The sequence below is a fragment of the Chanos chanos genome, chromosome 3 (genome assembly GCF_902362185.1).
Source record: "Chanos chanos chromosome 3, fChaCha1.1, whole genome shotgun sequence".
Taxonomy (NCBI): domain Eukaryota; kingdom Metazoa; phylum Chordata; class Actinopteri; order Gonorynchiformes; family Chanidae; genus Chanos; species Chanos chanos.
Genome location: NC_044497.1, coordinates 50331738 through 50348554, shown reverse-complemented (window position 1 = coordinate 50348554; position 16817 = coordinate 50331738). Strand labels below are relative to the sequence as shown.

General features: G+C 41.4%; 1 protein-coding gene across 1 annotated transcript; it reads right to left on the bottom strand.

Annotated features, from left to right (window-relative positions):
- Positions 1 to 788: 788 nt before the first annotated feature.
- Positions 789 to 15596, bottom strand: gsna (gelsolin a). The gene is made up of 16 exons (XM_030767246.1): positions 15478 to 15596; positions 8697 to 8895; positions 8250 to 8404; positions 7950 to 8111; positions 7680 to 7829; positions 7291 to 7380; positions 7028 to 7160; positions 6284 to 6588; positions 5826 to 5959; positions 5488 to 5578; positions 2839 to 3009; positions 2394 to 2568; positions 2028 to 2149; positions 1840 to 1917; positions 1692 to 1752; positions 789 to 1331 (listed from the first exon to the last, which is right to left on the bottom strand). The coding sequence occupies exons 2-16, from the start codon at positions 8887 to 8889 to the stop codon at positions 1162 to 1164; spliced, it is 2190 nt and encodes a 729-aa protein (XP_030623106.1). The 5' UTR covers positions 8890 to 8895; positions 15478 to 15596; the 3' UTR covers positions 789 to 1161.
- Between the last annotated feature and the right edge of the window lie 1221 nt (positions 15597 to 16817).

Sequence of the window (16817 nt, the reverse complement as noted above, 5' to 3'; positions counted from 1 at the left end):
CTTAAAAAGTCCTCACACAGTTTTGTGGTTGGTGACTTTTTTATTGTAAGAAATGCAAGGCCAGGGAATTCATTTAACATCAGTTTACAGGAAAAGTTGTCAGAGATGAAGAGTAAAAGCAGCAGCATCGTGAATCCCCTTTTCCAATTTGGCATCCCCCACCCCTCTCCCAAAAGAAATGTATGCGACACTTTATTTTGAAACGAAACTGGTGAACATGGTGATTCATGTTTAATGCAACAGATTCACTGACTGGACTGGTGAAATACGTCTGACTGGCAGTATACGTTAATAATGTGATCGTGTACTTGGCAGGGGAATAGTCTGAAAATAGGACGTCATCATGCGACTTAAGTAAGTGGAAACAGTTATGACTTTGCCAGTAGAGGTTGCTGGTTTAAGACCAGTTGTTATTTTTCCTGATCATAACCATTAAAATCAAAACTGAGGTCAAAGATCAACACATACCACAACAATAGAAACAGCATTTAGAAGAACCTCAACTTGAACTCACAGTCCTGCCGCAACCCCCGACTGGGGAGCGCTTAACGGGTCCCATGTTCTATGACTCAACTCCTGAGTACCACGTGGGAGGGTCCTGATTTCTGTGAGGCAAATGATTCACCTGACTCTGAATTGACTCTATTGTTTCAGTTTAATTATTGTTATGGCACTTAAAAAAAAACAAACAAAAAAAAACATTACCTCTCTCAATTAGCACTGCAAGCTTGCATGCATCTGCAAACATGTGCAAAACCTAAAAAAAATGTAAAAGTCTTAATAGTAAGTGTTTTCCTTTTTTTTTAAAAAAAAGCCTCGTATATTGGTCATGTGTAAACCAGTTTATATGTTAAAAAACAGGAGCTACGTATGCAAACATAGAAGGGACAGTTGAGTGATGTCCTGTTGATCTGCGACAGTAACAAAAAAGCTAATGCACTTCACCTTGGTCGTCCTCAAGACCAGATCAACACATTTAGTCTAAAAGCACTTTATCATTAAATAAAGCACACAACAAAGCACCAAGCAACTCACTACTGTTTCAATACAGAAGTATAAAAAGTGAAGGGCACATGGGTTTTTGCTTTTCTATTGGAGTTTGCTGGCTGCAGCTAAGGGCAGTAAGGCAGTGAGGGGTTGAAGCGTTAGAGTAGGAACCATTCACAGCTCTAGTTCAGCCATGGCACGCTCCAGTGGATCAGAGCTCCAGTAGTCATGATCCCAGCCCAGGAACCATCCCGTGAAAGTGGGCGGCTCAAATCCTTGCTTGATCTTTACGATGGGAGTGCGACGGTCTCGGTTAGCCGGATCTGTCTCTATGTAGCGAACAGCTGGGGAGGAGGGAGAGGGGTGTCTCTGTCAGTTTGGAAGTTCACTTTGCAGTTTCATTGACAGCAAGAGACCAAATTTAAAGAGAGAAATGTTATAGTGTGTGGACCATCTCTGTCCTAACAAGTACCAGTCCTGTTCAACAGATTCTGATATACAGCATCACCAATTATCCATGTCATGGGCTATTCCTGAATTTTAATGTAATGAATCAGTGGATATTATCCCATTTAGTCTTTTCTGTACTTTAGTAAATTTACACCGATAAATGTCTTCTTAGATCAGTTCTTTACAACAAAAGCAAAAAAGAAACTGAACATAGGAGCTGTCCTGTCTGATGTAAGTAAAGTTATCAGACTAACCTGAGGTCATGGCCTCTGTTTTCTCTTCCTCGTGAGCCTCGTTACCGATCCAGACAAACACCTGCCACAAGCAACGGAGACCGTTAGCAATATTACTTAATATTTCTTCTCCCATTCAGTCACACTCACTGAGGTCATCTCAGTTTACCTGCTCCCAGGTGTCCAAGATCATAACATCATCTGTGGCCAGATCATCTTGGGTCATCTCCCCGGGTACCTCCTCAATCTATATGACAAGCACAAGAAACTCAAGATTTAAGACCGAGACGATTTTTAGGCAATGTCACACCTGACAAAGGTTACTGCGTTATTACTGGGAACCAGCTGGACACTCACAATGAAACGTCCTGTTTTGTTGGAGCAGGCAAAGAGTCTCGGTGGGTGAGCATCCATTTTGTCCTTCAGCCTGGTAGAGGTACGGTATTCTGCCTTTCCTCCCAGAGCCGCCCAGAAGTCATCTTCAGGAGTCAAGCAAAGACACAGTCAGTGGTGAATACTCACAGAGGCTTATGTTTTCCAACAGTGTGTGATACACGATTAAGATGCAACCGCACAATGCAGAACAAAACCCGAGTCTTACATTTTTAAGGAATCGGATAGATAAAACAGTACCTACTGACAATATACAGAAATACCCAGAGAGAATCAGATCATTTAGTGGAATTCATCTTACAGTTGAATAGGTGAACAGCACTCTCTTACCAGTCTCTCCGCCCTCGGCCAGCTCGGAGGCTGACACGCCCAGGATGTCGCAGAGCTGCTGGGCCCCGTGTTTCTCAGTGTCACTGGCCCCCTGGCCCACCCACATGAACGAGGCCGATGGGGTGACCAGGATAAAGGCATCGTTGGAGTTCAGGTTCGAGGACACAGCATCAACCTGGGACGGAAATGAGAACAAATAGAAAAGTGAAGAATGGCTAACATAGCATGGGAAAGAAACATAATCCTTAAACTCTGTATGACTCAGACCATACAGAGCGTCATAACCTTCAGATTTCATACGCATGTCTGACGGAACGTGACGCTATGCCTTCTCCTTGGGGGATAACGCTACAATTCTTTGTGTCTTTTCATATGAAATGCACACCCAGGGAATTTGAGGATAAAACAATGCATTTCCCATAAGGCCTATGCTTTTGTTACCCACCTCCACAGCTCGGGTGCACCCTGCAGAATTGGAGCGCACTTGGAAGAGACGCGTCTCAGCCGGTTCGGTCTGGCCGCCCTCTCTGGAAGTACCACCCTTATGCACCACCATGGGCTTCCCACCAAACAGACTCATCAGATGGGCTGGCTCTTTGCCTTGTACCACCCGCACCTAAGTCAGACACACACACACACACACACACACACACACACAAACTTGAACTCATGTCTCCTTTGGAAGAAATCACAGGAGTTCATGCTTGTTAAAGTGTAAGAATCTGGCATTTGTCTCCAAAATGTTATTTGTCTCAGCTCATCAAAAAGTTGAATTTTAAAGATTGTGATAACTAGGGGCTTTTGAAAGGTCCTTGTTTTAAGATGTGGTCTATATATTTCATTGGCATAAAGCTGGTACACCGTTTTCTACACATGGTTCCAGTAGAAAACTTGCGCCCTGGTTGACTGGTTGAGTCAGTCTTTCTGTAACAGACCAAAAAGCACTCAAAACTACATGGATCAAACATACATTGATCTGTTGGGCCTTTGCCAGTGGTGGAAGTCTCAAAATTTTATTCCAAATAAATGATTTCAAATGAGTTAAAAAAAACATTACATTAAAGCATAAAATATCTCAGAAAAATATCATTCTCCATCCAGTGCAAAATTTTCCAGATCATGTATAATCTAGATCAGTGTTTCTCAATCCTGCTCCTTGTGGACCTCTGCTCTGCACGTTTTCCATCTCTCCCTGCTCTACCTACCTGACTGAACTCATCAGTGGCACTTTTGATTGGCTGAGCACACCTGATTTAATCAAGAGACTGTTAATCACACTAATCAGGTGTGTTTGAAACAAGGACAGATAGAAGATATGCAGAGCAGGGGTCCCCCAGGAGCAGGATTGAGAAACACTGGTCTAGATAATACTGTTTTAGGTCTGGATACAACTTCCAGAAGTCCTGCATTCATATAATTATCAAATTCAAAATCTGGACAATAAAAACATCTATTTAAATAATGCCTCAAAAAATGGAAAGTTCCATTATAATGAATCTAAAAAAGTATTAACTTGATGTTGTAACGCGCTTGCTGAAATTAATGTACATGATAATGATTTCATATGTGTCCACTGGGTGGCAGCAGTAAACTGTGTGAAAAGAACGTGAGCCAACATTCCCAGCATCCTTTGTAGCTGGCTTGATGGGAGCAATCCAACCCCTGGATGAGTTTCTGCTTCATCATCAGCTTGCACAAAAAGCCCCTTTTCTTTCCCCCTCTCCTAAAACTGAGACCAACTGTGCTACCCTACACTGAATTGCATGGCTGTTGTAAGTGTACCACTATCCCTACAATCTGTGGAATGTTAATTTCTGCCACAGTGAGATGGCTGTTTATCCCAAAGCTTAGAAACCATTTTTAGTGGTTTTCATAAGTCAAGCATTTACTGACTTACAGTCAAGTCAAATTTTCATGGATGTGTCTTCCAGTGTATCATGCCTCTATGTTACACAACACATGCAAGCAGAACATGGTTTTTACTGTGACAGTTTGATGTGAAAAATGAAGAACTACAGACAAAAATGCATTTAGTTACGTCCAAGGAACAACGAGACCGCGGATATTACAGCAAACCATGCCACAATCATTGCTTCTGCAAAAATTACTACACATGTAATTCATGCAAATGTACCCACATAAATCACTCAAGTGTGTGGAGCAAACAGTCAACGCGTTTGTGCAGAAATGAGTGATTTACACACGGAACTTACACAGAATTTTACACAAACACACATGAACGTGAAAATACCAAACAGAAGAGAAATGAGCAGAGATGGAGCTCAGAAAGATCTGACACAGGCAAGAATCTGTATACAGAACCAAGGCACTGCCCAAACCAGCAATCAAAATGACTGAGGTTCATTTGCACCATTAAATGTTCACTATGCTCAAAACAAAAGACCTGACTGAAGAAATGCTGAGGAGCTCCTCCATAAACAATCCTCTGGAATGTCCTGTTTAGGGCTTTTTTTCTTTTTTTTTAATCAACTCTGATTTTAATCTGAGCTTTTTTCGAAGGCAAAGTAGCATGCCAACACTCAGACCAATGAAAACCACTGTTCTGAGTCACCGGTCAGGTCATTTCGGTTCTTATGTTATGAACACTCATGATTGCATCTGCTGTGCAGTGTAAAACTAGTTACTGATTCACATTCTCCTGCGGCAGTGTGCTGTATATGACACACAGAGAGGAACAGTTGCCTGTAATGAGGCCCTGTATACAGACAGGCTGGCCTGAGATATGGGTACCTGAGTGGTGATAGGAGCACCAGCGACCTGGAGACACAGAGGCAGGAAGTGAGGGGAAGACAGGAAGGAAAAGCCACTTGAAGAGGAAATGGAGCAAGCAGCTGGACAGGTCAGAGGAGGTTATGGCTAAAGGTTTTTGTGGGACATGGGGGGGGGCGGGGGGGGGCGACTACAAATTTGTCACTGTACATTTTATGAGGAGGAGAAAGATCAAAGTTTTTTCTACCAAAAAAGAGTATATATTTTTGGGATGAACGGGTTATTTGTTATGTAAGTGAAAAATAAAGAATGAAGCATGATGTGACAGGGCCGGGAACAGTGAGAGTCCACTCCACACATTTACCTGGACTGGGCCTCCGCCAAGTTCATCATCCAACTGGGCTGCCAAGATGGCACATGCACCAGTTTCATCCTGGCTGGAGTCCATTCCCTGCCTGTAGGAGATCTTATTCAATATTCAATGCAATACAAGTACACGTTCAGGCAAAAGCAGCTTATAAATTTTAATAAAACAAAGTGAGAAAACTGAACAGTATTTTCACTTACAGTGACTGATGGTTTACAATGATGACCAACATGTAAAACAGTATCAACTGTAGCTCGTGTGTTTCCTTGTGCATTGTATTGGAAATGATCATTTCCTGGTGACTACACAGATGTGTGTGCTGTCTGAGGTCTTACCACATGTAGATGATGTGTCCCTGTCTACCACCATGGTGGTAATTATACAGGATGATGTAGCTGTCCCCTCCATAAAACTGTCCGTAAGTAGAGGGGTCAACGGGCACCTTGTCTGAGCCCTCAATACGCCAGATCTGTAACAACAAGTTCAATACTATAAATGTACAACTTCATCATTTTCAAAAATATCGCTTGACTTATCTGATTATTGTACATATTTGTACCATGTTCCCGTTTCGATAACCGTATTAGAAATCACTCCCTCTCTCTCTCACGCTCTCTTTCTCTCTCTCTCTCTGTCATACACACACACATATACACACACACACACACACGACACCCTGGTAGCCCTGATAATTCTTGCAATCCATTTGTTATCACTCAAGCATTAAATATTCATTCACACAAAGGACTCGTAGTGACAGGTCCTGCCAAAGGCCATTTGATCTGTTTCTCACCTGTTTCTCTCCATTGCCATCATCCACCATACCATGCTGAGCGGCCATAGCTGGTGAATCGTGCAGTGTGGAGGCATCGAAAGGCACCTTCTCTATCTTGGCGATACTGTTTGATACATACGCCACACCCATGCCCTCAGTCTGGTCCACATCTCGCCAGTTCTTGAAGAACTGCTTGAACAAAGGAGTTTCTCCCATCTCTGGGAGAATCTGAACTTGCGTGTACTTGGGGTAGCCCATCTTTTTAATGAATTCATCTGCCGCTTTCATGGCTGCTTTCCTCTCTTCCATGTTGGCATCTTTTCCTGTGAGGGAGAAATGCGTGCATCATCCCCAAAGACTCCAGATCTCAAAAGAATTTAATTTCATTTTATTGTCTTTAACCGGGCTCTAATTATAATGCTATTTAGTTTTGCTGCAAATTCAGTGCACTGTGTCTACACCAGGGTTTCACAAATGTAGTTCTGGAGATCTGGAGACTGGATCATTATTTAGAGACTGCTTTATTAGCTGAGAAACAGGTGTGTGTGCACACACCACATTAGTTTGTTGACATGAAAACTTGCAGCACTTCAGATTTCCAGTACCAGATTTGAGGAGCAGTGGTCTAAATTCTAGTTGTAATAAATGACTGTTCATGTTATTATGTAACTCAACACAATACATCTGGGTGAGATCCTTTTTTTTGTTGTACATCAGTAGAGACAGAGACATAAGGAATTTGACTGGGCGATAACCTCATACCTTTCCAGACAAAAATCTTGCCATCTGAGCCATGGTCCAATATGAAACAGTCGCCGGACTCCAGTGCACTCTGGGAGAAGGGGTTTTCAGCTGCCACTAGAGCAATGGCCATGTCCCCACTGGCATTAGACACCTGAAAGGGACGAAACAAAGTATCAGAGATATCTTCCACTTCCACTTAAAATTGTGAGGAAGTCTATTTTTACTTTACTGATTAGGCTACAAATGCAATTTATCTCCCATTTTTTTTAACTGATTCAAACCTTGTACAGTTTGGCCAGCTTCCTGTTAGAAGCATCTGCTTTAACGTCATCAGACACACCCTCAGGCAGGTCTGGCTTTGGACCCAAAACCTAAAATTAAAGAGATGGAACACTTTATTGAGTACTGTCTGGCTTCATTTACGCAAACACTCACGCGCCTTTACCAAATCGCATATACTCTGGGATATGGGTTTACAAGACACTACTGTAAAGCCATAAATAAATTCTGTTTAATAATAGTTTTACTGAAACTGATCCAGATGAAGCAGTTGTCCCTTTATCATTATATTGAACTTATCAAGAACAATATATAAACAAACCCAGTGGCAGCAGTTTATTAAAGGCTGTTGAAAACCACGCCATTCTCTCCCCTTGTCAACATTTCTCACCTCCAGCATCTTCTCTCTCTCCCTTCCCTCATCACACACGTATACCCTGGCTCTTCCACTGCGCTCATTATCTCGGATTCCCTTTGCAAGCTGTGTGGCTTTAAGCTTCTCAAAGCGGTTACTCTGGGATCCACACCACTGGTAGATCTCCTGTATGTTGACAGATGTTAGGAATAACAAGATTATAAAGCATGAATGATGATGTCACCGTCAGATGAACTATTCTGCCCTATGACTTCTGCCATATGACTGCTTACATATAATACTTACGTCGCCCAGGTCCAGAATGAAGCAGTCTCCTTGGTTGAAGCTGTCCCAGCTGACGGGCACCTCAGTCGCCCTGACAACACGGCGACCTTTCACCTGCAGCACACGCTGCACAGTCACCTCATTGGTCACTACATGCTTGAAGCCTGATGCAACTCCACCTTTCTGGAATTAAAAAATAAATAAATAAATAAATAAAGCAAAAAGATATATCATTCGAACAGAACATTTTCATTTTCAGTCTGGTAACTGAGCAGAGGTAAGCTGTGTCTATGAACTGTCAGTTTTCAAACAATCACTCACCATGTACTGTATTCCTTTCTTGAAGTACCCGAGGAAAGCTTTAGATTCATGGCCCTGGACCTCACGGTACTGGATGGGTTTACCACCCAGGTAATCGTCCATCTGCACAGTAAAAATGGCAGCTGAACCGCTCTCATCTTGTGTACAGTAATCACCTAGAACAAGTGACAGAGAAATTTGGTGCTGGCTAGAAAAGAAGTATCTTTTTGGGGAGAAACAAAATGAGGAATATTTGAAAGTGAACTTTTCATCAGTGTTTAATCTGACAAAGCTGGACAATCAATTACTGAATAAAAAGCCAAGGATGAAGTTAAATTTTCAGAAGGTATTGGCAGAGGGAAACGTCTATGTCATAGGTGATTATCGGCTATTCTCGTGACAGTAAAGGTATAATGAAGCTGTAAAGGACAGCTCTGAACGTGTCTGTGAATTCCACCGTCCTCTCACCCAGCCAAAAGTGCAGATCGTACTGCAGGTTCCCCGAGCGCTGTTTGATGGTGTTAAGGATCAGATAGGCATCGCCGGTGTAGAAACCACCGTAGAGGTTTTCTGGCACCGCCACCAAGTCAAACTTCTCAATTCTCCACACCTGCAGACCGGGCTGCTGTCCGGCCCGCTCAAACTCAGGGTGGTAAACCATGGCTGTCTGTAGAGAGAGAGAGGGACAAACTTAGGGTGGTAAACCATGGCTGTCTGTAGAGAGAGAGAGGGACAAACTTAGGGTGGTAAACCATGGCTGTCTGTAGAGAGAGAGGGACATGAGAGCAAACTCTGATAAGGGCACAAGCAGTTCGTTCACAATCCTGATAAGCAGAATACATGCACTTTGTTCCTTTTTCTACAGCTTATGCCTAGTTCAACTTCCTTTTCTTTTTAAACTCTTTTCAGCCCACAAGAACTTCATAGATCTCAAATTTTATTCAAGAATTATGCCAGGGATTACAGACAGTCTCTTCTGGCCTTGATTTCTCCACTGTGTTTGAGCAGTAAAACCAGAACAAGGATATCAAACACATACTGGCTGGGAGTTTCCTCACGTCCCAGTAAGCTTGGCACACGGAAACGGGAAGGGCGGTGTCTAAAGCTCTTTGACTGGCAGCACCAACAGTAGGCACAGGAGTTAGGGCTTGCCCTCTCACAAAACTATTCCCTCTCTCAAACACCCACTCACCCCACGCGCACTCACTCTTGTGAACACTCCCATTGAGATTATGTAAAAACATATGCACGCTCAGACACACAATATCGGTGTTCTTATTCAACAACACTATCTAACTCAGCTCAGATACAGCACTATATCGAGAGCTCTTGAGTAGGTGTCCATGCTCGGTGAGCTTGCCACTCACATGCCAAGGCAGCGGAAGGATGTTTGAGATTTTCCAGATGTGACTGACTGAGTTACAAACACTTTTTTTTTTTTCAACAGCTAACCATGGAAGTGAGAGAGGCATGCCTGAGTTTAGATTAAGGGAGCAGTCTTAAAAAAAAAAAAAAAAAAAAAAGATCCCGACAATCTCAAGGCAGGCTTATTGGAGAGTGTGAGCTGATGGTCACCAAAAAGGACCTTACAGCACAACCAAGTGTCTCAGACAGGCAAAGCGCTAACTTCAAGCACTAGGTTGTGAGGGTAAGAGATTGCAAACCATAGTGAACACATAATGAATCAATTACTCTCTGCAGTTTACATTCCACTACATCTTAACTCTCCACGTTGTTGGCCTGTAAACATGTAGTTCCACACGAGGGTGGTGCTGCATTCCTGTGTTCTATGTTCCGTACCACATTTTTGGTTTAAGAGAAGCTGTGGTTTGGGATTCTTCCCACTATAAATGATTAAACCTCAACAATGGAAAGATATAACCATTTTGCTTCTACAACACATCATCCACAGTTAAAGAATCCTTGCGTGCCTCTCTGTCCAGTAGAAGGAAGTGGTTAAGATCATATGTGTTGCCTTAAACTGGCTGTTCCTTTTGTTCTGCCTATGCTTAAAGACTGTGTTTAAATTGTAAGTATAGTTTATAAGCCAAACTTGAATGTATTATACAAGAGAAAATAGCAATTATGAGCGATTTTCATATTCAAGCGGAAAGTGATGTTTGAATGTTGTATGTCTCCAGAAAAACGTGACATTGTCATGTTGCCTACCTGTCAGCAGAGCCTTCCTCATTCTTCATCATTCTGATCATAATCAGCGTACCCGTTACTGTTTATGGTTAATAGGTAACTGTTATATTATTATTTTGATTTAAGATTCGCAGAAAAGTGTCATAATTTCTTATTGCCTCTTTATGAGATTTTCAGACAAAAAACCCCAAACCTCAACTGTTACTTAAGTTCCCCTGAGAAAGAGGATCCAAAAGTTTTCAGCTTATACCGAACAACCCTCTCTTCATTTCAAGCACCATCAAAGGACATGTCTCCGCATAATGTGAAAGGCGCCCTGTGTTACTATTAAATTGATGTTTACAAACTAATGTATGCGCTATCTGATTTATCATAAGAAGGTCCCTATGTATTTGATCCTTTATCTGGTTCAGTAAGAGTGTCTGTCACTGAGCACATCAAAGTCTGTGTTGTCAGATCAGATCATTGCCAAGGGATTTGAATACCAAATATCTACCATGAGGGAAGCATGAGAGGAAGTCATGAGAAACATTTCAACCGAGCACCTCACATCAGTGAGACAGGACAACTAATTAGACATCCATGGGTGTCTGACAGGCATTGAGACCTGCTTTAAAAAAAAAAAAAATCAGAAATGGAGCATGTTAAATTAAATCTTCAAAATATTCAACAGAATCAAACCAAAAGCACAGAACTTTGAGACAGGCATCGCACGAGCGTCTGCACTGTCACTTTGAGAAGGAGAATTGAGAGAGTGTTTCTAAACCTCTCCAAATGAAGCCAACACTACCATTGCTGTATTCATGCTGGCTGGTCCTGCTTCGCACAAAGTATCCCTCATACGTTTCCGTAGTAACTTCATGCGTAAATAAAATGCATTCATTTTGATTGTCATATACCAACCTTTTTCGACATGCGCCCCTGCCCTTTGTCTACTTTTGAACCCCCCCCCATCCCCTCCTTTTTTCCCTGTACTTGCAGGTTTAAACCTAATAATCTCCTCATCTTTTCACTGTACTTGCAGGTTTAAACCTAAAAATCTCCTCATCTTGTGCCCCCCCCCCCCGCCCCCCCCCCAAAGTGGTGTGGGCCCCACAAGTTGAAAACCCCTGGTCATATACTATCACCTACTAGAGACAGCTTTATACTACAGGTGTTGTAAATGTACAGTAAGTTATCTGCCCTGACGCAGAACAGCATATTCACAGTTAGTAGTTGAGCATTTCACGTTTGATAACTTTCAGTTATTGCAATGATTTATTATCAAATGCTCGAGTTTAACTGCAAACAGTTACAGCCAGATACAGTCCAATATCTGACAGAGGCAGCCATCAGTATGACTATGTTCTGCCTGTGAAATGGTGTGAGACTGTCTGAGGAGCCGGGGGCTGTTATAAATAGAAGAGGTCACATGGTTGCTGATGACTGGTTCAATGACACATATGGGATAGGAGTGGCTGAGACTGTGGGCAAAGCTTAGGACATTCAGGAAGCAAAACACACCCATGGAGCCAGTTGTGGTAAAGAATTTACATACTTTCGCACAAGCGACCCTTTGACTCCTTCCTCACATTCTCCCCGATAATTCCAAACGATTCCAATATTACACTGTCTTTGGTTCAGATGCATTCAGTTAAAATTTTTAAAAACATCAGTTCCTTGCATTGGAAGCCCACAAGTTCCCCCTTTGATAATGTTACACAGAATGAGCCACCGCACTGCAGAGGGAGACTGACCCAGATGATATTGATTAAATCATTGGCTCTCCCTCTGGACAAAACATGCTAAACACGAGCTACCCCTGACTATAAACTGGCTCAATCTAATGGTTTAGCAGATGGACAGAAAAGCATGCAGAGGCTCACAGTTTAGATGATTTTCCAAATGTTTGTTGATTGGTTGATTTCACTCATGCATCTGGACCTGTTAACTAGTATGTAAAGTAAGATGATACGAAGAGTCAAACTGCGTGCATTAAAAAACTGATTTGATTGCAAGTGAGCGTTTGAACGAAACATTTTGAGCTGAAATATCTTGTAACTGCTGTTTTACCTTTGGAGGCACACTGAGAAGAAAAAAGATCTTAACAGTTTTTCCCTGGCTCTGCTTGTGAAAGATGACTGAGTCAGTCAACTTTCCTGAATGACTCATTTTCTCCGTTCAGACAACCCCCTCCTCTGCTGTGGAATGAGATCTTGTCAGCTGGTCTGCCCTCTTAAAATCCTCAGACAGATCCAGAGAGACAAGGCCTCAAACATCCCTCTATCAGTCAGGGAGTTCTCAGCTAACTCCAAATTCAGCACCATGTTCACAAAGTCAGAAGACATCGCTTCCAGCCAGAGTATATACTGTGCTTTATTGCCCCATAAAAAAAGGCAAATGGTCTAAGCACAGTAATTTAATGTGTATGAGTTCAAAGTCTCTCTGCTTTGGCTCAGCAGTGCATGTTTGCCTGAGAGAATTCTATAGGGACTGAGTCACTCCATCCCACCAGAGAGTGGTCATGTGACACTTCCCATCTTTACACTGGTCACTTAATTTAATGTTTCATGCAGTTGTTTTGCACATACAGTAGAACCCCCCCTCCCCCCCTGACCCACCAATGCATTACTTTTTTGAGCTTAATATCAGACATGTATCATTACATATCACAGATAAAACCAGCATCATAATGACATCTTATCTGTTTTTTCTCATAGACTTTAAGCCTTATGGTGTTTATATATCTTGGTTTTAAGCGAGGGTAAGGGGATACAGAGGGATTGCAGTCATTGATTCATGAACTTACACCATATGTCTGTTTTGCTGCAATCAAATTTGCAGGAGTAGGCTTTCACAGAATGGATCTTGCATTGCCTGTCCCTCAAGTTTGAGATCAAAGGCTGTATTTGCATGTTACATTGAACCAGTGCAACAAATCAAAGAAAACACACAGTGGCAGGAGAAGATGAAGTGTGTGAGGGAAAAAAAAACAAAAAAAAACTTCTAACATCAGTCAGCTGGCTTGAGAACAGTTAACTGTGTGTGGATTGGACTACAGATTCCCTTCTGTCAAAAAAGCATGTGTACATTCTCACACATCGCTTATGAGAGAATAAACACAGACAGACCCACAGCCAGACGAGTAGACATACACACCCAGACAAGCTGTAATTTTCTATTCATACGCTCAGCATCAATGAACACTGTTACACAAGTCAAAACGTAGTAATGACAAACGACAGTAGCAATATGAGCCCACAGTTCAACACGTATTACAGTATTATTGTAACTTCTACATGAGTTTAAAAAGTACTCACAAAGTTTTTACACTTTTTTTTTTTTTAAATTTAGTTCTACTCATGTACGCACGTAATGGAAAGTGTCAATGCAAAGTGTGTAACATATGCACCCCTATATTGTTGACAGTGCCACCGTTGACATGGCAACTGTTCTCTGGTCTATACGAGCTACATCAGTTTCTAAGAAGAGACACCACTATGAAACAACAGTTGCTCCACCACTTCCTTCTGATTCATCTGTTGGTATGTTTAGCACAGTTAGTATCTGTTGTGGTGTCTGTTTCTATGGTTACACGGTGCACGTATATGTGCATATAAGGCTGATCAGTTATTTAAAATAAAAAGGTTTTTTAAAAAAAAAAAAAGTCCATGGAAAAATTTTAGATGGTGACGCCTTTTTGAAAAACTTTCAGATTAAGAAACACCTGCCCATGGCAAAAAAGGCCTGTGTTTGTGAATGAATGAATGTTTTTGTAGGCTACGCAGAAAACATTTCCATATATGATACATTTCTGGACTCTGCTTGATTATCTGAGGGACATTACACCAAATGACACGCCCTAACAGTTCCTCATGACAGTCATCCATACTTAATGAAGTATCTGAAAACCTGCATAGTTCATAAAGCTAACTGCATCCATATATATTTTATCCATATAAACTGTAAGCTAACTTTGGATTCTCCTGAGTCTTCATTAAAGTCCAGTTTTGGCACCTGGGTCCTCATCAAGATTTGCCTCAGCTGCTGTGCTAGCTACATTCATTTTGTAACAAACATTTCCCTTTGTCATCTGATGAACAATAAAAATGACTGAGAATTTGAACTTGTGGTGCCATATTTATTCTGAGAATGTTTTAAATGTTTATGGTTGTGTGACTAATAACAGAATACATACATATATATATATATCCTATGTATACATTTATAATAGAAATTTTGGTTCAAAGTACTGTTATTGGACTTCTATTACACTACCATAGACACAGGCCTATTTGAAGTTTGAAAACATTCACATTTCATAATGTAAGTTTTTCAGTTTTATAAACAGGCATAAGACACCCATGTTAGACACACATGGCCTGTTCATCACTGACTATGTGAAACTAACTATATTTATGATTATAATGAATTCTTGATTAGTCGTCATGAGGGATTTTGCATAATAAGTGAATCGTAAAATTTGCATACAAGTAATTCAGAATGTAGACAGTTTATAAATTCATTGTTCCCATCATTGTATTTGTCTTTGTCGCTAATGTATTTTTTTCCATGTTCACGACATTTGTTTGTACAGTTACATGCTCGAATTATTTCATGTAGCAGAGCGACTGCCATACAAAAACATCATTGTATTCATTCGCAATGACTTTCCAAAATTTGGTCTGTCTCTACTCTCACGTTGCGCATGCACCGCCGGCTTAACTTGGCATCCATACTGTCCCAAGAGTCGAATTCTATGAAAATTGCAGGCTATCTATCCATATATGGGCTGGACGAGATAGTACTAATAGATTGCATTAACACTGCTTATAACACAATACGGCATCTTTAGTCATGGCAGCTGCTGGGATTAGAGCGTTTAGCTATAAAACAAAAGCTCTGCACGCTATGCTCTGCTTAAAGATATAGGCTAAAGCACGCAAAATAAAATACACGACGGATTGAACCCAAGGGCATCAGTATAACGGTTTTAATTTCTCATTGTCCGCAAAGACATCTTTTTAAGCATTTGATTAGTCTGCATCATTGTAAAAACGGCAGTGGAGAAGCAATGTGGACGTGTCGCACAAATGTATATCCCAAACAAAGCTATCCTTACCTACTGCTGTGTGAATCGGTTCAGTCTGGACTGGAGAGGGAACAAATCAACTGTAGCACAGCACTCGCCACAATATGGGATATAGCACAAAACGGTTGTATGAAGCGAAAGGTGGCGAAAATCTGGGCCGGGCAACACCCCTCTGAGTCACGTCGCAGCTGTGGACCCACGATCAAGATTCATGGGGGTGTCCTGGCATTTTAATCCCTCCTCCTCAACACATACGGGGCAAAACAAACCTTCACCACCTACTGCAGTTTACGACCGCTGTTCACTGTAAAACGGTATTCCCATGTTGTTACGCATAATAAAGAAACGTCCTACCTATGTAGTTACAATACTTTAAAACACTTTCGCTGGGTTGGGTTTGCAACTCCGCGCTATATTCGTTGATTGTGGAGGTAGATGTGACGTCAAGACGTCGTAGACGGTAAACTTAAAAGTCTGCCCCGAGGCCTTGAAGTTTTTTAGATAGCACTTTGGCAAGCCTGTAAGTAATAATGTCTGAGAACATTTTCACGAATCAGTCGAATGAGTAATTTACTCGTTTATGCCGCAGTTCTTCGGGTACCCTGCTCACAGGAGAAGCACATTCAGCCGCTTGGATCTATTACATCTCATCCCAAGGCTCGCGAATCTCTAGGGGTTCGTTACAGTACTGCAAGGGATCGTGAGACTGTGATTTATCAACACTTATTGAAAGGTTTGATTTAGATAAAGTCTCAAGATGGTACTCGAAGGAAATTATTTTAAGCTTTTCACCTCATCAGCTCACTTTATCTCTATTGATAATTGCTTATATATAGAATGTCATCATAAGACTGGAAGCGTAGAACAATTTTACCAAAATCAGAATTCAATGTTATGCATATTTCTAAGTGCCATTTTAAATTATTTGAGTTTGCACAAGGAAAACCAATGTGAAGAACTCAAAATGACTGGGATAACGCTCGTCTGGTGGGGGGATTAAATAACTACAAAACTGAATATGTACTGGACAGCTCCATCTGCTGCCTCTAATGTAGAATGGTTCAGTGTGCTCATATAGAGCAGGCCTAGTAAAGCAGTTTTATGTACTACGTGCTGTGCTCTAAATAAAAGCATGAAATGAACCTGATATCCTGCCTTTTTTCTTGAAGAATTTTGATGTTTAAAAAAACATTTTCCTCTCCAACATGCAATAAAATTTTGCAGTCTAAAAGCATTTTGTTGTATCATTTCTTCTGCTGTTGTTATTATTACAATTGTTCATCTATCACAAAACTTCCCTTGGTCAGTTGTTCCTTGGGCTGCAAAGGACTGTTACCTTATATATTCCAGGGAGGCATCCTAAGTGTTTG

Excerpts from the sequence above, each read along its gene's own strand:
- gsna (XM_030767246.1), bottom strand. The coding sequence starts at position 8,889 with ATGGTTTACCACCCTGAGTTTGAGCGGGCCGGACAGCAGCCCGGTCTG. Across the intron at positions 7,381-7,679 it reads AGAGAGAGAAGATGCTGGAG|GTTTTGGGTCCAAAGCCAGA; the intron begins GTGAGAAATGTT and ends CTTTAATTTTAG. Across the intron at positions 2,569-2,838 it reads GGTGCACCCGAGCTGTGGAG|GTTGATGCTGTGTCCTCGAA; the intron begins GTGGGTAACAAA and ends TTTCCGTCCCAG.